This window comes from Scaptodrosophila lebanonensis, unplaced genomic scaffold, assembly GCF_003285725.1.
Source record: "Scaptodrosophila lebanonensis strain 11010-0011.00,11010-0021.00 unplaced genomic scaffold, SlebRS2 tig00000061-arrow-pilon, whole genome shotgun sequence".
In the NCBI taxonomy this organism is placed as follows: Eukaryota; Metazoa; Arthropoda; class Insecta; order Diptera; family Drosophilidae; genus Scaptodrosophila; species Scaptodrosophila lebanonensis.
This window is the reverse complement of record NW_022060554.1, coordinates 6,565,218-6,580,380: the sequence shown is the minus strand read 5'-3', so window position 1 is coordinate 6,580,380 and position 15,163 is coordinate 6,565,218. Positions and strand designations below refer to the sequence as shown.

The window sequence follows — 15,163 nt, the reverse complement described above, 5'->3', positions numbered from 1 at the left end:
AAGATACCACATCGCAGTCGACTAGCAAAGTCTTGCCACCTGTCGCTAAATAGCGTTGCCATATAACTCATATCGCTCAGGTTGGTGTCCCGGCTAAGCCATTCAAGTGGTTATGGTCCATCTCTAGTGCACACGTTTTCATCTGTTTTGTGGGTTGTCCGTAATAATTTCGCAGTGGAGTGAGTAATAACACAAAATTTGCATCAGCCTTGCATTGTGAAATAATCCGTATAAAAGACTCAAATTATTGAAGCAGTCACTGAAGCTACGCTGAAGATATTAAATCTAACATGCCGGAGCAGCAAAATATAAACGGTGAAGCACCAGCCGGTGAGGGTGTTCCGAAGACAGCTAAACAGTTGGAGAAGGAGGCTAAAAAGGCTGAGAAATTGGCCAAACTGCAAGCGAAATTAGACAAAAAGGCTGCTGCTGCACCAGCAACAAGCGAAAAGAAAGAAAAGCCCGAGGTATTATAGCGTATGTTTGCGTGTTAACTACATGTACTTGCACAGGTTATGTTTTTGTTGTTGTTCAAAAGTGAATGTAAAAAACGGAAATTGCAATTACATATTACTATTGTCAGTGATTGGTTAGTGAAAGTTTACTCATTGTCATTTTTGTATTGTTACAGAAAAAGGCGAAAGAGGCAAAAGAGGCTGCCGTCTACACGGCTAACACTGCGCCGGGTGAAAAGAAAGATATTAGTGGTGCCTTGCCGGATGCCTACAGTCCACGGTTCGTGGAGGCTCAGTGGTACAGTTGGTGGGAGAAGCAGGGCTTCTTTAAGCCAGAGTATGGGGTAATGCTTCGCTGATGCTCGAGACGCTAAGCTGCTTAACCGGTCTACTTTTGATTGCAGCGCGACTCCATTGGTGAAGCCAATCCCAATGGAAAGTTCATCATGGTCATTCCACCCCCGAATGTGACGGGGTCGCTGCATTTGGGGCACGCACTTACCAATGCCATTGAGGACGCCATTACGCGCTATCATCGTATGAAGGGACGAACGACTCTATGGGTGCCAGGATGTGATCATGCAGGCATTGCGACTCAGGTGGTGGTGGAAAAGCTGTTATGGCGAGATGAGAAACTTTCCCGTCACGACTTGGGCCGTGAAAAATTCATTGAGCGTATTTGGACTTGGCGACGCGAGAAGGGTGGCCGCATTTACGATCAGCTAAAGTCGCTGGGGTCCTCCTATGACTGGACACGCGTGGCCTTTACCATGGATCCAAAACTGTGCCGCGCAGTGACGGAAGCATTTGTCCGCTTGCATGAAGAAGGAAGCATTTACCGCAGCTCCCGTCTCGTCAACTGGAGTTGTTCGTTGCGCTCGGCTATCTCAGATATTGAAGTGGACAAGGTGGAGATACCGGGTCGCACATTCCTGAGCATACCGGGCTACGAAGAGAAGGTGGCAATAGTAAAATATTTACAAAAGCTTGAGTCTTAAATAGATTCCATTGTAGGTAGAATTCGGCGTCCTCATTAAATTTGCCTACAAAGTGGAAGGCAGTGATGAGGAGATCATTGTGGCCACCACTCGCATTGAGACCATGTTGGGCGATACTGCTGTGGCTGTGCATCCGCAAGATGAGCGCTACAAGCATCTGCACGGAAAGCATGTGATTCATCCGTTCTGCGATCGTCGCTTGCCAATTGTTTGCGACGAGTTCGTGGACATGAACTTTGGTACTGGCGCTGTGAAAATAACGCCAGCTCACGATCCAAACGACTATGAAGTGGGAAAGCGCTGCAATTTGCCATTCATCACCATATTCAATGACGATGGTTTCATAATTGGAGACTACGGCGAGTTTACGGGCATGAAGCGCTTCACATGTCGAAAGGTGTTGCTGGAGAAGCTCACTCAGCTGGGCCTCTACCGTGAGACTGTGAACAATCCCATGGTGGTGCCTATTTGCAGTCGTTCGAAGGATGTGGTGGAGCCGCTGATCAAACCACAGTGGTACGTGAGTTGTGAGGACATGGCCGTGGCCGCCACAGAAGCTGTGCGCAGTGGCCAACTAAAGATAATACCGGAGCATCACACCAAGACCTGGTATCACTGGATGGATGGCATACGCGACTGGTGTGTGTCGCGGCAGCTGTGGTGGGGTCATCGCATACCCGCCTACTATGTGACCTTCAACGATGCCAGTCTAAAGGGGGGCTCGGTAAGTGCTTGATATAAATTTAGATTCGTAGAGTTGTGTAGTTTCCGTTCAACATTTATGTTTGAAACACAGATCTCGTTTTTGAAATTCGATTGAAAAACATGATTTTCTAATCTGTTACTTAAAAAGACTGCAATTTTTAATTAAGATCATCTTCAGCTAATACTTTTATTAAGATCAATACCACTTTTAAAGATTTAATTTCATGGCTTGTATATTTGGGGCTTTGAATTTTGGGCTGTGATACTTAAAAACATATAAAATTTAAATTTGATCAATCGTGTAACTATTGAAAAGGAAAGTCACACAACTCTACATATTAACGAGTCAGTGTTAAACCAAGTTTCGCAATCTTCTAGACTGCTTTGGGCACAGTGGTAATATAAAATATATACAACATCGTTATTGTTTCAGTTTTAGAAATCGAACCAATCTTTTATTTTCTAGTCGGATGACGAGCAGTATTGGATTGTAGCGCGGAGTCAGGAGGAGGCACTAGCCAAGGCCTCATCCCGCTTTAATGTAGATGCCTCCAAAATTGTTCTGCAACAGGACGAGGATGTGCTGGACACCTGGTTCAGTTCGGGCCTCTATCCCTTTTCCGTATTCGGTTGGCCCGACGACACCGCCGACCTGCAAGCCTTTTATCCCACGTCGCTGCTAGAGACTGGCCACGACATTCTGTTCTTCTGGGTGGCGCGCATGGTGTTCTTTGGCCAGAAGCTGCTGGGAAAACTGCCCTTTAAAGAGGTATACCTACATCCTATGGTGCGTGATGCACACGGACGTAAAATGTCCAAATCACTTGGAAATGTCATCGATCCCATGGACGTTATACACGGTATTACTCTGGAAGGTCTTCACGCGCAACTCGTGGGCTCCAACTTGGATCCGCGCGAGATTGAGAAAGCCAAGGCTGGTCAGAAGCAGGACTTCCCGCAGGGCATTCCCGAATGCGGATCGGATGCATTACGATTTGCCCTCTGCGCCTACATCACGCAGGCACGCGATATCAATCTGGATATTAATCGTGTGCTCGGCTATCGTTTCTTCTGCAACAAACTATGGAACGCCACGAAATTTGCGTTGTTGTATTTCACTGGCAACGAGAAGTACAATACCGAGTTGTCGTTAGAAGAATCCAATCCAATGGACCGCTGGATCCTATCGCGTCTGGCAGCGGCTATCGAGACTTGCAACGCCGGTTTTGAGCAGTATGATTTTGCTGCCGCAACCAGCGCCTGTTATGCCTTCTGGTTATACGATCTGTGCGATGTGTACTTAGAGTGCTTGAAACCCATTTTCCAAGGCGGCAGTGCTGGTCAGCAGGCGGCTGCACGACGCACTCTGTACGTGTGTCTCGACTACGGACTACGTTTGCTTTCCCCCTTTATGCCTTTCATCACAGAAGAGCTCTACCAGCGACTGCCTCGCGCAGATAGCACTCCCAGCATATGCGTGGCCAACTATCCAAGTAAGTATTCAGTTGTATAATATTATCTTGTAATTGATTCTTTATTCGGTTATCCAAGGGTCATTAGAATTAGAGTCAAAAAAATGTACTGCCTCTTTCCTAACAGCCCTTCATACTTCGTTGCATGAATCGTTTTTATAACAGCAATATTATGTATGTTCGGATTTGGATAAAATATTATGATGCGGCACTAAAAAATGCAAATATACCAATACTGAACTAGTTGTTGGTACAAAACTCAAATACTATATTTAGTCATATCTTTACAAGGAAAAAAGTTATATAACCAACAGTGATTGTTGCACCATTTGGGCAATATGTGGTACTTTAATAAAGTTTCTCTGTAAGTTTACCCAAGCATGTCTATATACCAAGCTTGATGTTTCTAAAAGGACGGACAGCAGACAGCCTAGTCTTTCTGTTCATATATGTACCTTGGGGGTACACACACCTTCTGCTTTCATAGGGTATAAAGAAAAAAAAATATTTTTTAAGGTCCACCCTTACTTCCTTAAATCAACCAATTTTATATCATTTTTTATATCCATAGGCAACACGACATGGCGCAACGTTCAAGTAGAAGCAGATGTGGAATTCGTGCAGAAGGCAGCCCGCATCATACGCTCTGCGCGCTCCGACTACAATTTGCCGAACAAAACAAAGACGGAGGCCTATATAGTTTGCACCGATGCCGCCCCCAATGACATACTCAAACGTTACTCTAACGACCTGGGCACAGTTGCCTACTCGACTGTGTCGTTTGACAGCATCCCGCCTGCCGGCTGTGCCATCCTCACAGTGTCCGGCCAGTGCGAGGTGCATCTGCTGCTTAAGGGACTAATAGAACCGGACAAGGAAATTGCTAAGCTGCAAAAGAAGCGCGATGGACTGGTGCAGACTGTGAGCAAACTGACGCAGGCCATGCAGGCAGTGGACTATGCCGCAAAGGTGCCAGTGGAGGTGCAAACAACCAATGACACGAAACTGGCAGAATCGCGCACCGAAATCGAACGCATAGCGGCGGCTATCGAGACATTAAAGCTTATGTAAAATGACGCCACTGTCGCCTTCGATGGGAATTTATGATATTTTGATTTGAAATAGTTTTTAATTGTTTCTGAAACTCGCGTCTCAAACCGAAGTTATTTAAATGCATTTTACGCACCCTATAGCTACAATTTCTAAAGTAAACGCTAAATAAACACACATCTGACGGCTATTTATTACCAAAAGGTATTTTAATAAAAGATCATAAATTACATGCAAATAGAGGATAAAAAAAACAGTAAAACCGCAACAAAAGGCGTTGCATGAATGAAGTTTACCAAGTAAGCCGAGTGGCATGGTCGGTCTTCCGCTTTGACATTTTAATATATCCCAAGAACTGTAGCTCGGCCACGGCGCGGGTGAAGCGTGCTCTGAAAAAAGTTATTATTTAGAATAAGATTACACAATTGAAACCATATGGTGTGGAAATTTACAAATCTATTTGATCAATAAATTAAATACTAGCAGGGATAAAGGCAAAAAAAAAGTTTACCTATTGGCCTTTTCTGTATAATTTATGTTTAAAATCTAATTTGTAACTCAACTAAAATACTTGTAGACTTAATTGCACCAATTGTTCGTTGATGGCGATTGTTAAACAATCGGACGATGACGGGGTATACTTATCTTGATACACCTAATTCTGTTTTCACACGGTAGATTGGTTCCTAAAAAAGTTGTGTAAGAAAAAACCTTGTAAAAAAAGACATTGATCATATGCAAAATGAAGCGTGAAAATGGAATAAAGTCGTATAACCATATATAACATTTTTAATTTTCAAACCGTGTAAGAAAAGACCGTGTAAAAACAGAATTATGTGTATATGGGATACAAAACTGTACATTGAACATAATCGTTTAAATTAAAAATCATCCGTGTGCAACTAAATCGAATAGTCTTACCATGGCGATCAAGAATATATATATAGTATATATATATATATATATATATATATATATATATATATATATATATATATATATATATATATATATATATATATATACATTTTATATATATTTTAGGTACAGAGCTTAAATACAATTTGTTTGAGTGTAAAACATGGACCTCTAATACCCAATACATAACAAAAAACAGATTTGAAAATGTTGTAATTAACTGTATTTACTGTATTACTTACTGTATTTGCGGGTCGATCTGCTCCTGCTGCGTATCTTCATTCAGGTCTTCACTGGCCCGCAGCACCGAACGGAACGCTTGCAGCCAGTCGAACAGATTAATCATGCGTCCGCACTCCAAATGCAATTTATAGACCACCGACAGATCGGGTAATGTACTGACCAGCTGCGACTGGTCCTGCAGTTCGCAGCACTTGCATTGCATATAGAAATGTGGATTGTTTAGTGCGGTGTGCAATGCAGCGCGGGGCGCGCCAATTATATTGCGACGCACCGTCGAAATGTCGCTAAAAATATAAAGCTCGTGGAGCGGAGGAGCGTTTTGTAGCGGCCGTAGGTACTTCATTACCAAATGCGTTTCGATGTGTTGCAGGATGAGTTGTAAAGCTTTCGCATACTCCGTGGTTGGCTGCTGTTCTTTGTCCTGCTTGCTGCGCTGCAATAGCTGCGCTTTTAGCTCATGCCGCGAAGCCACATGTGTGAGATCCGTGCTGCCTGCCAGAGGGGCTGTCGCTGCTGTGGCTGCTGGGCCAGACGTCTCCATGGTAGCCATGACCACGTTAGTAAGCAATTGCTGTATTTCCTTCAGTTGGTTGCGCATGGAAGACGCGCATGCGTCGCCCAACTCCAGTGGCTCAATATCATTGCTAATGAACTGCTCGGTGCAGGCAATACATTTAGAGATTTTGGTGACAAACTCATACTTGGAGAGAAAGCCGAGCATCTGCCAACATTCCTTGTACTCAGTCTGCTGTGTGATTGGCTTGTTCAGGCAATTGACATAGAGTTCACGCCGAAGTTTTCCAAGCGGGCAACGCGGTAAGTCGTGAACGAGTTCCGTAAAGAATTCTAGGCTACAACGAAAGAGCATAAAATGGAGCATACAATCGCGTAAAAGCTGGGGCAACTTTTTTTTCAAATAGTCATCATCTGTGAGTACGGCTATGATTCGTTTGCAGTCGTTTATGCCTTCCACATAAGGACGAAATGAGGGTAGGCGTCGTATGGTTTCCATGTCATCATGAGTCAGGGATTTGATGCGAGTCAGTGCCTGGCTATAGTCCGTGCACAGTGCATAAGCATTACCGCCAAAGTAATGCTCCATGAGGCAGTACTTAAATCCCTGAATGAAGCCTTGTATGGAGAAGTCATAGTAGAGAAAAATGTACGTAAGAAACTTGAAGGCCTTCCCGGATAAATGGAAGGTATATTGAGGCGAGAGCAGCACTTTGTCGAGCATCTGTGGAAAATGTTGTGCATTTATACATCGTGTTCAAAATTCAAAATACATACATTAAACCAAACCTGGCGTTTTTAAAATACATTCCCTAGTTGAGTGGATTTTGGGTTTACAATATATATTGTTTTAAGCAAACAGATTTCACATTAATTATGGTTGAAGCCCCTTGTAATTATATACGAGTATATGTAGATAAAATATTAAACCGAATCAAATGAATCTGCTCTATTACTTCAACTTTTTTTTACTTTACTTTTATCTCAAAATAAAATGTATAAATCTAAATAGTAGTAGCTCAGCTTGATGCTTAATTAGCTACCTTTTTTTTTATTGTGTCACCCAATTAGCCAAGAATGTTGAGGGAATCTAATCTGGTACACTACAATATATCTAGAATATGTGCATTTAATGCTATCTATCACATCTTTTTTGCCGTGTAGTAACCACCTTTTTTAAAATTCATCTGCCTTATACGCACCTCATTCAACCCAGCAGGTGCCGGTTGAGTTTGAAAGACTCGCAATTTGATTTTGCTGCTCACATGGTACGGCAGCGTACTGTGGACTGCGGACATGGCCGTGGCTACTCCCAACACCAGGACAAATGGCAGAGAGCTGGAGTGTGCGCTAAGTATAAGTATGAAATCCTGCAACACGGCTGTGTTGAAGCATTCAAAGTCGGGTAGTATGATAACCAAAGCTCGACGATTTTGTGAGGTATCGAAGTTGTTAAGATACCAGGCTTTGAGCTGCTTCATTGTGCATTGCGTGCGGCGCAAGCGCTTTCGATCACGTTCGATCTCTTCATCGCAGTCTAGCTCCTCTGCAGAGAGAGCACCTCCGGCGCTTTGTGCCTCGATTAAATTGTACACCATGGCTTCGACGGCTGCTTTGAGGGTGCTACAGTCGCGGGATTGGAGCACACAAACTCGTGCTGCATTTTCTGAGTGTAAGCGCCGGGTGAGTGTTTCGAACTGATTTAGATGGTCTGGCTGATTGATGCCTGTTAGAAGTGCTGCCGTGGGTAAAATCTCGTCGTCCTTGTCCCCTATGCCTACGCTCTCCTTCTTCACGTACTCGATAAGATGCTCCAATGTGCGCGAATAGCTCTGATGCTGCAGCTGCGCAATATGGGATTCCAGCTTTTGCCAGCACTCTGAGTACGCTGAGTAGAACGGCTGAGCTGTGATCTCCTGGCCAAGAACACTGCTGTGTTTACGTTTGGCGGGAGTTTTTTTGCCAGCACGGGTTGCATTATTTTTATAAACAAAACAGCCTTTGGAAACAGAAATTGTGGGATCCATGGCAACAATTGGACTGACCACAAGCTTAGATTGAATTATTAATAAACTGTGACCTGGCTTCACTTTTTGTTTATGTCAGCGTTGCGTTGTGCCACTTAAAGTTTATTCGCATTTATAAGAATAACAAAAAGAAACAACAAAAAACCGGCAACAGCAGCTGTGAAAATGCGCCAAAGTAATGCCAGTGCTGTAAAGTAAGAATTTCCCAAAGTACAAAAACAGTGCGACCCATCAACTAACAAGGGTTTTTTATTTAATTTTGAAGCTCAGGCATTCATTTGAATTACAGGAAATTAATCGTAACTGTGGGTAATAAAACATTTTGAAAAATATTTCATTTTAAAGAGTTTGCGCTTACTCCAATGTAGTCATCATATATTCAAAGGCTTTTGGGTCCCTTGTTGGATATGTCCGATGGTCATCTTTTTCTTTGATAACCATCCAACTAGTAGCATTTCGTTCGGTGTCGCACTTGTCCGACCATTTTGGTGCCAAGTAGAATGAATATAAAAACATTAACAGAAAATCAAGAAAAAGTATTATGGCGCCCAACAAATAGTCTTGTACACGCATCTCGGCAAAGCGTTTTCCATTAATAATTTGGGCATGATACATGACAAACTGTTAACTGTTAGTTTTTTATGCAAATATGTATGAACAATGTTGACATACGCACCAATACAATGCTTAGAACTATAAATCCCCGATGCACAAAAAAGGAATAGGGTACATTGATTACAATATAAAGCATGAGAAAGTAAACAGCCCCTACAATGGCCACCACAGCGATAACGAAAAGCACGACTACGTCCAAAGTTAAATCATGCTATTTTAGAAGAAAACATTAATTTATAATAGCAGTCGATTTTGAGACACCTCCTTACCGGTAGAAATGACCCTATTAATATGAAAAGCCACAGAACCGCAGCCCAAATAATGAAACTGACTACAAAATGAAGCAGATACTGACGTGGAATCAAGGGAGCAAGGCCGAGTATTAAGCATTCAATCTAAAGAAAAGTTCGTATTTATAGTATTTGAAAAAGTGGTAACAATATTACATTTTTTTTGTGCTTACTATTAGGAAGGCCAAAATCCAATTACACGGAGTTAGAAAACGTAAGTTTTCAAAAAATACGAAAACTATAATTAAAATCAACGCGATTACAAAAAATATTATACCTATCCAGTAATAATCAATGAATATGGTGGCTACATCAGAGCTGTAAGAGGCACATGTTTGAATGCATTTGTACTATAGGTTTATATAAATGTACTTACATATAATTAAAAAGAAACCATTGAATGAATGCAAGTATAAGAAATACCAGTGCTAGAATATAAACTGTACATGCAAATTTTTGTCGCCTCTTTTTGTAGTAATACAGTTGAGAATAACGATCGCCCATGGCATTATCTAGAACTTTCTTAAAAAATAGTTTTGCTTATGTCGTATTTAAATAAATTTCTGCTGACAAATAATGAGAATGAGATGATATAATTTCTATTTGAAATTGAGCGTTACGTACAAAGTGCTGCCCATAAATTGGTGCAATGATAAAATTTAACAACACTGTTGTCCATAGCGAATATTTACCTCCATCTGCATTGTTAAAAATGTTGGGCGATGAATTGGACATTTATGATGATTTGGACGATTTTCAAAAAGTGGAAGAGCAGGTGAGTCTTGGCGAGTTCACGACGTTTCTTCATTAATGCGCTTTTGTGGGTCAACAGAAATCAAAGGAACTGCAGGCATGGGAACAAAAATACGAAGATGCTAAGGTTGAAATTGCAGGCTTGCAGTCCTTAAATAAAGCACTGAATAAGAAAGTAAAAACAATGGAGGTGAATCTTCAGAATCTTCTTGAAACCGCCAGAGCAGAAATTAAGCGAAAGGAGACAATTATAACTGAGCTCCGGAAAGAGTAACTAAGGACTGGTGTTTTTGTGGGAGCATAGTCTCATATTTTCCTGTTTGTTATTACAGAAAGGATGACATATGTTTTCGACGTAAGCGTGCCAAGTTTGGCGAACCAGGTTCTTTGCAGACTGGAAATACGGAGCGCCTGCTTAAAAAGCCAGAGGACACGATCCGAAAAGAGATAAGCGAAGATGCTGATGAGCTCCCGCAACCTAAAGCAGAGTCAGTAGGTCAAAGGCCGCCTAATAAAAAAACGAAGGATGTAAGCGATTATCAGGAAAAATTAACGGGCCACAAATTATCCAGACATAAGTCAGATGCTGAGCCAAAGAAGCATCCCTCAGTTGATAGAGCTTCTTACGACAAAGACCCGCGTCAGAAAAAAGACAATGAGAAGAGAACAACAGAAAAGCAACACAGTCACAATCGGGAACAGGACCAGCTCGGTGAAGACAATAGACGCGACGCTGTCAAACGTGAAAAATATACTAAATCACCGGCGCAACAAAGTAAAGACAGAGCTGGAGAAAATAAATCAAAGACACAGCAATCTGATGTGGAGCCAAAAAGACACCACTTAAATGATATATACTCACGTGGACATGGACAAAATCATAGTCAATGGCATGAATCGTCTAGTCGATCCTCTAGAGACGAACGTCACAATAGCCGAGATAGGCAACGAAGTCGCGACCGGTTGCGTAGTCGGGAACATGACAGTAAAAGTAAAACGCGTTTCAACCGACGAAGTCGCTCTCGTTCTCGTTCAAGATCCATGAAGTCCAGGTATGGTGGTGCTTCGAGCATTTGCCACAAGAATTTTGCTGTTATATAAAGGCTCATTTAAATATTTGCAGCGGTCACGATAGGCATGCCAAGCGTTATCGATCCAAATCACCCGAATTAACTCGAGAACCACTTAAACCCCATGCGAAGGATTCGGATAAGCTGCAATCGCTTTTTGGACAAACTCCACCACCTACGTCTCTTATTCCAACCAACATTAGCAGTGAAACCATTGCCGCTGTTTTGGACAAATTGGAAAAAGATGTGACTCCATTTACGCCAATTGAGCAATACACTCCACAACATTTAGGGAATATTGTGGATGTGAAGTCAAATGAAAAAAACCCCACCCAAGCAGATGTTGATGGCTATTTTGTTAAAAATACCCTGCAGCAAGATTCTTCAATTACAGTAAATCCCACAGAACCTTTAGCTGCCTCAAGTGTTGCACAACTGTTAGAGAATATTGATATTGCGTTGGTTGCGAAAAAAGCAAGTATTATCAATTCAAGCTTTTGGAGCACTAAAACGAAAACTGAGAAAATCCCGGGATTGGATCTGATGGGGACTGCACAAGAAGAGAAGCCTACTTTGTTTGTTGATAATATGAAAGACCATATGACTGAAGAAATGAAGGAAACTGGGCAAATGGTAGTTGAATCAGCGAAAATCATGCCGAACAAAGAAACGTCAGACGCACCAGAAAAAAATAACAACAGTGGAGGTGGCGAGGTTGTGCTCCGTAATGTGGACATTAGTAAAACTTTTGAGGGAACGGATGAGAAACCTCTGCCGGCAGAAATGGTTGTTCAGCGTGCAGAGATTACCGAAGAACTAACCACTCAGAAGAACCAAAGCCAAGAAATAGATGCAAAAGACCAAGAGGATCGGAATGATCTTTCAAAAGCTACTAATATCAATAAAAGCACTCATCTCGAGGGGGAAGAAAATATATCTCGCGAACCGAAGCCAAAACAAACGCAACGGAGTGTTGAAATAACTGGAGAAAGTAATTTTCTGAAAGGCTTAAAAGCTGAAGAGGGTGCAGAGAAGGATTTCAAGAGTGATGATATAGACGAACTGCAAATAAATGGGCCTGAGAAAATTGCTGACGATACCGAACAAATACTAACAAGTCCTCATAGTAATAGTGAGAGTGTAAAAGACCGTAATGTTATTGTACAAGAAGATGTTATACCTGCGTCCGGAGATTGTTTGTCGGCTATTGAAATGGAGCTTGATAACGAACATCTGGCCTCACCAACACGACCTATTGAAGGTATACAGATAATTGAGGATATTCGTTTACCCAACAATATGGACATAGAGCATATTGCAGTGCAGATGGATAGCTTTGATAGTAAGTTGGTACATGACAACGCTCTGGAAGCGAAAAAGGTAGGTGTAGGCGATAAACAAATCGAAAATTTGCCCAACATCGATTCTAAAAGTAATATACTGAAAAGCTCCGAAAACTGTGAACACAATGAAGGTGACCTTGAGAAAGATAGTTTCGTAGAGAAAATACCTGAGAAGTATTTTGAAGAACAGCATGAGCCAATTTCAGCATTAATTCAAGATAAAAAGAATGATGTTCTCAACAAAGAGACTACTTCAAAAGTCGCCGAAAGTAAGCCAGCACCTATTATGTATGCCCAACCGGACTCGACAAGAGCTGACCAACACGACGACCGTGATGATGATGCCACACTCGAGGCTGCCATGATTGAGCTTATCACAGATTCAGACAAAATTACCATGGTTACCCCCAGAAAGAGCGATTTCAATTTGGGTGAGGAAGCTGATATCATTGAACTGACAATGCAGAAGCTGCATCAGCAAACATCGCAAGTGGATGAAGCCGCTGTGACCTCAACATCAATGAAATTACAGCAAACACCAAAAAAAGATCTTTTAGAAATCTTAAGCGAATCACCAGTAGCAGCATCAAAAACCACAGGCCGCAAAAAAGAACGAAACGCGGAGCGAGTTGCTGAAATCGAGCGTAACAGTCCCATGAAAATGAAAATAAAAATTAAGAAACCGGGGGCGCGCATAGCTTCTGAAGCAGAGTCAATCAAGGAGAGCGGGCAAATCATATCCCCCGAGACAAGTGACACGACGCCCTTGAAGAAGCGCAAACTAAACCTAACTGACGATAGTGGAGAAGAACATTATGTACCGCAAACCCCAGGAACCCCGGTTGCAGACAATTCGGCGTCTGACTCCCTTAATGTGACCATTGATGAGACAATCAATACATCGAGTCTGAATCCCGAAAATAATACAAGCATAAGCGATTACGACCGTAGTGAGAAGACCCTAATTACTAAGCGCTGTTCATTGGGCAACAGTGATTATCAATTCGAGCGTATAAATGATGAGGTCATATTACGGGTTACACGACGAGGACGTAGGCGATGTATAGCGCCAACTCCTGAAAGTGTCGATCAGAAAAATTAGCACAGAATAATACCCTTTTTATAAATTTGTCTATGAAATTACCTACTATTGTGATAAATAAAATGTTTAATACGTGTATGTTAAAAATAGGAACTAAAGTTAATTCAAACCAACGGAGCCTCGAACAAGAAATTTCAATGCCCTCAGCAATGCAACAGACCCGTATTATCTAGTTTTTACCCCTAGTAACCCCTCCTGGTGGCGCTATCTATATGTCGACTGGTGCGTTAGAATCTGCTCTCTTTATCGATTGTCCAGTGAGAATTTCATGACATTTCATCGATTAGAAGTGAAGTTATTGCGTTTTAAGTGTCAGTATGTTTGTGTTATCGGTGCGAAAATGAGCTTCGAACAAAGAGCCAACATTAAATTATGTTTTAAAATTGGTAAAACTTTTGCCGAAACGTTTCAATTGATGGAACAAGTTTATGGCGATGATTGCCTATCCCGTAGCAGAGTGCACGAGTGGTTTCAACGTTTTCAAAGTGGCCGTGAGGACATAAATGATGATCAACATGTGGGCCAATCAAAATTCGTGGTCACCGAAAATTCCATCGAAACTGTGCGTGAATTCATCAAAAATCAGCCGAAATCATCATTGAAATTGATGGAAATGGAATTGAACATCTCCAAAACATCGATTTATCGCATTTTGACCGAACATTTGGGCTTACGAAAGGTGTGTGCACGGTTTGTTTCGCACAAATTGACTGACGTCCAAAAATTGCTCAGAATCGATCGACGCTTGTGACCGATTATTTGACCAAAAATCACATTTTAACCATTAACCACTCGCCGTATTAACCTGATATGGCACCGTGCGACTTCTACCTTTTCGGAAAAATGCATTTGCCCATGAAAGGAAAGCGTTATGCAGATGTAGAGGCCATTCAAAAGGCTTGCACCGGCATACTGGCGGCCATACCGGCCAACGAGCTAAAACACTCGTTCGACATGCTTTTGGATCGTGCAAAAAGTTGTATTGAAGCAGAAGGAGACTATTTTGAATAAAATAAATTGATTATGACGAAAAAACCATTTGTTCATTTGTTCCATTTGTTTTTTTAAAGTCCTGTTTACTTTAGAACACACCTTGTATATGTATGCAGACCTTTTTAAAAGTCTAAGCAGATTTTTATACCCTGTAGGGTAAAAAGGGTATATTAGATTTGTGCAAAGTATGTAACATGCAGAAGAAAGCATCTCCGACCCCATATAGAATATATATTCTTGATCAGCATGAGGAGAGAAATCGATATAGACATGTCCGCCCGTCTGTCTGTCTGGATGAACGCAAGGATCTCAGAAACTATAAAAGCTAGAATAACCAAAGTTGGTATCCAGATTCTCCTAGGTCCGAGAAAGGACGAGTTTATTTTATTTTTTTGAATTTTCCCCCCTTCCTCCGCTACAGAGTTTCGTCAATACTCTCTACATTTCAAAAGCTACATACACCAAACTATGTAAACACGCAATCAATGTACAGTTATCTCCTTCAGTTTAAAATTTTATCCACTTCGGACTAAGAAAAGTTATTAGCGAAACCAATTTTCTCCAGTAAAACCCCCCCAAACTGCAGCATCAATTTCGCTCTTCTTCTTCCTCTTTT

General features: G+C 41.7%; 4 protein-coding genes across 5 annotated transcripts; 2 read left to right on the top strand and 2 right to left on the bottom strand.

The window, feature by feature from the left end:
- Positions 1-130: 130 nt before the first annotated feature.
- LOC115624577 (valine--tRNA ligase) lies at positions 131-4,874 on the top strand. 2 transcript variants are annotated; one of them, XM_030519311.1, is made up of 8 exons: positions 131-179; positions 238-467; positions 632-799; positions 860-1,414; positions 1,470-2,177; positions 2,537-2,554; positions 2,625-3,651; positions 4,202-4,874. In XM_030519311.1, exons 2-8 carry the CDS (start codon positions 291-293, stop codon positions 4,699-4,701), a joined length of 3,153 nt encoding a protein of 1,050 aa, XP_030375171.1. In that variant the 5' UTR covers positions 131-179; positions 238-290; the 3' UTR covers positions 4,702-4,874. The 2 variants fall into 2 exon arrangements, with proteins under 2 accessions (XP_030375171.1, XP_030375172.1); XM_030519312.1 differs by lacking the exon at positions 2,537-2,554 and having other exon boundaries at positions 137-467.
- Positions 4,867-8,452, bottom strand: LOC115624578 (origin recognition complex subunit 3). Its single transcript, XM_030519313.1, has 3 exons — positions 7,557-8,452; positions 5,841-7,078; positions 4,867-5,069 (listed from the first exon to the last, which is right to left on the bottom strand). The coding sequence occupies exons 1-3, from the start codon at positions 8,379-8,381 to the stop codon at positions 4,973-4,975; spliced, it is 2,160 nt and encodes a 719-aa protein (XP_030375173.1). The 5' UTR covers positions 8,382-8,452; the 3' UTR covers positions 4,867-4,972.
- Positions 8,453-8,612: 160 nt separating this feature from the next.
- On the bottom strand, positions 8,613-9,799 carry LOC115624948. Its single transcript, XM_030519799.1, has 6 exons — positions 9,663-9,799; positions 9,460-9,604; positions 9,266-9,391; positions 9,058-9,207; positions 8,740-9,002; positions 8,613-8,684 (listed from the first exon to the last, which is right to left on the bottom strand). Exons 1-6 carry the CDS (start codon positions 9,788-9,790, stop codon positions 8,675-8,677), a joined length of 822 nt encoding a protein of 273 aa, XP_030375659.1. The 5' UTR covers positions 9,791-9,799; the 3' UTR covers positions 8,613-8,674.
- Positions 9,800-9,955: 156 nt separating this feature from the next.
- Positions 9,956-13,641, top strand: LOC115624600 (nipped-B-like protein). The gene is made up of 4 exons (XM_030519341.1): positions 9,956-10,061; positions 10,119-10,309; positions 10,372-11,091; positions 11,163-13,641. The coding sequence occupies exons 1-4, from the start codon at positions 9,999-10,001 to the stop codon at positions 13,552-13,554; spliced, it is 3,366 nt and encodes a 1,121-aa protein (XP_030375201.1). The 5' UTR covers positions 9,956-9,998; the 3' UTR covers positions 13,555-13,641.
- Positions 13,642-15,163: the final 1,522 nt, after the last annotated feature.

Coding starts and splice junctions, on each gene's coding strand:
- LOC115624577 (XM_030519311.1), top strand. CDS start 291: ATGCCGGAGCAGCAAAATATAAACGGTGAAGCACCAGCCGGTGAGGGT. Junction 1,415..1,469: donor TACCGGGCTACGAAGAGAAG/GTGGCAATAGTA, acceptor ATTCCATTGTAG/GTAGAATTCGGCGTCCTCAT. Junction 3,652..4,201: donor ATGCGTGGCCAACTATCCAA/GTAAGTATTCAG, acceptor TTATATCCATAG/GCAACACGACATGGCGCAAC.
- LOC115624948 (XM_030519799.1), bottom strand. CDS start 9,790: ATGGGCGATCGTTATTCTCAACTGTATTACTACAAAAAGAGGCGACAA. Junction 9,605..9,662: donor TGGTTTCTTTTTAATTATAT/GTAAGTACATTT, acceptor TGCCTCTTACAG/CTCTGATGTAGCCACCATAT. Junction 9,003..9,057: donor TAGTTCTAAGCATTGTATTG/GTGCGTATGTCA, acceptor AACAGTTAACAG/TTTGTCATGTATCATGCCCA.
- LOC115624600 (XM_030519341.1), top strand. CDS start 9,999: ATGTTGGGCGATGAATTGGACATTTATGATGATTTGGACGATTTTCAA. Junction 10,062..10,118: donor TTCAAAAAGTGGAAGAGCAG/GTGAGTCTTGGC, acceptor GTGGGTCAACAG/AAATCAAAGGAACTGCAGGC. Junction 10,310..10,371: donor ATAACTGAGCTCCGGAAAGA/GTAACTAAGGAC, acceptor TTGTTATTACAG/AAAGGATGACATATGTTTTC.
- LOC115624578 (XM_030519313.1), bottom strand. CDS start 8,381: ATGGATCCCACAATTTCTGTTTCCAAAGGCTGTTTTGTTTATAAAAAT. Junction 7,079..7,556: donor CACCTGCTGGGTTGAATGAG/GTGCGTATAAGG, acceptor CATTTTCCACAG/ATGCTCGACAAAGTGCTGCT. Junction 5,070..5,840: donor CAGATCGACCCGCAAATACA/GTAAGTAATACA, acceptor AACTTTTTTCAG/AGCACGCTTCACCCGCGCCG.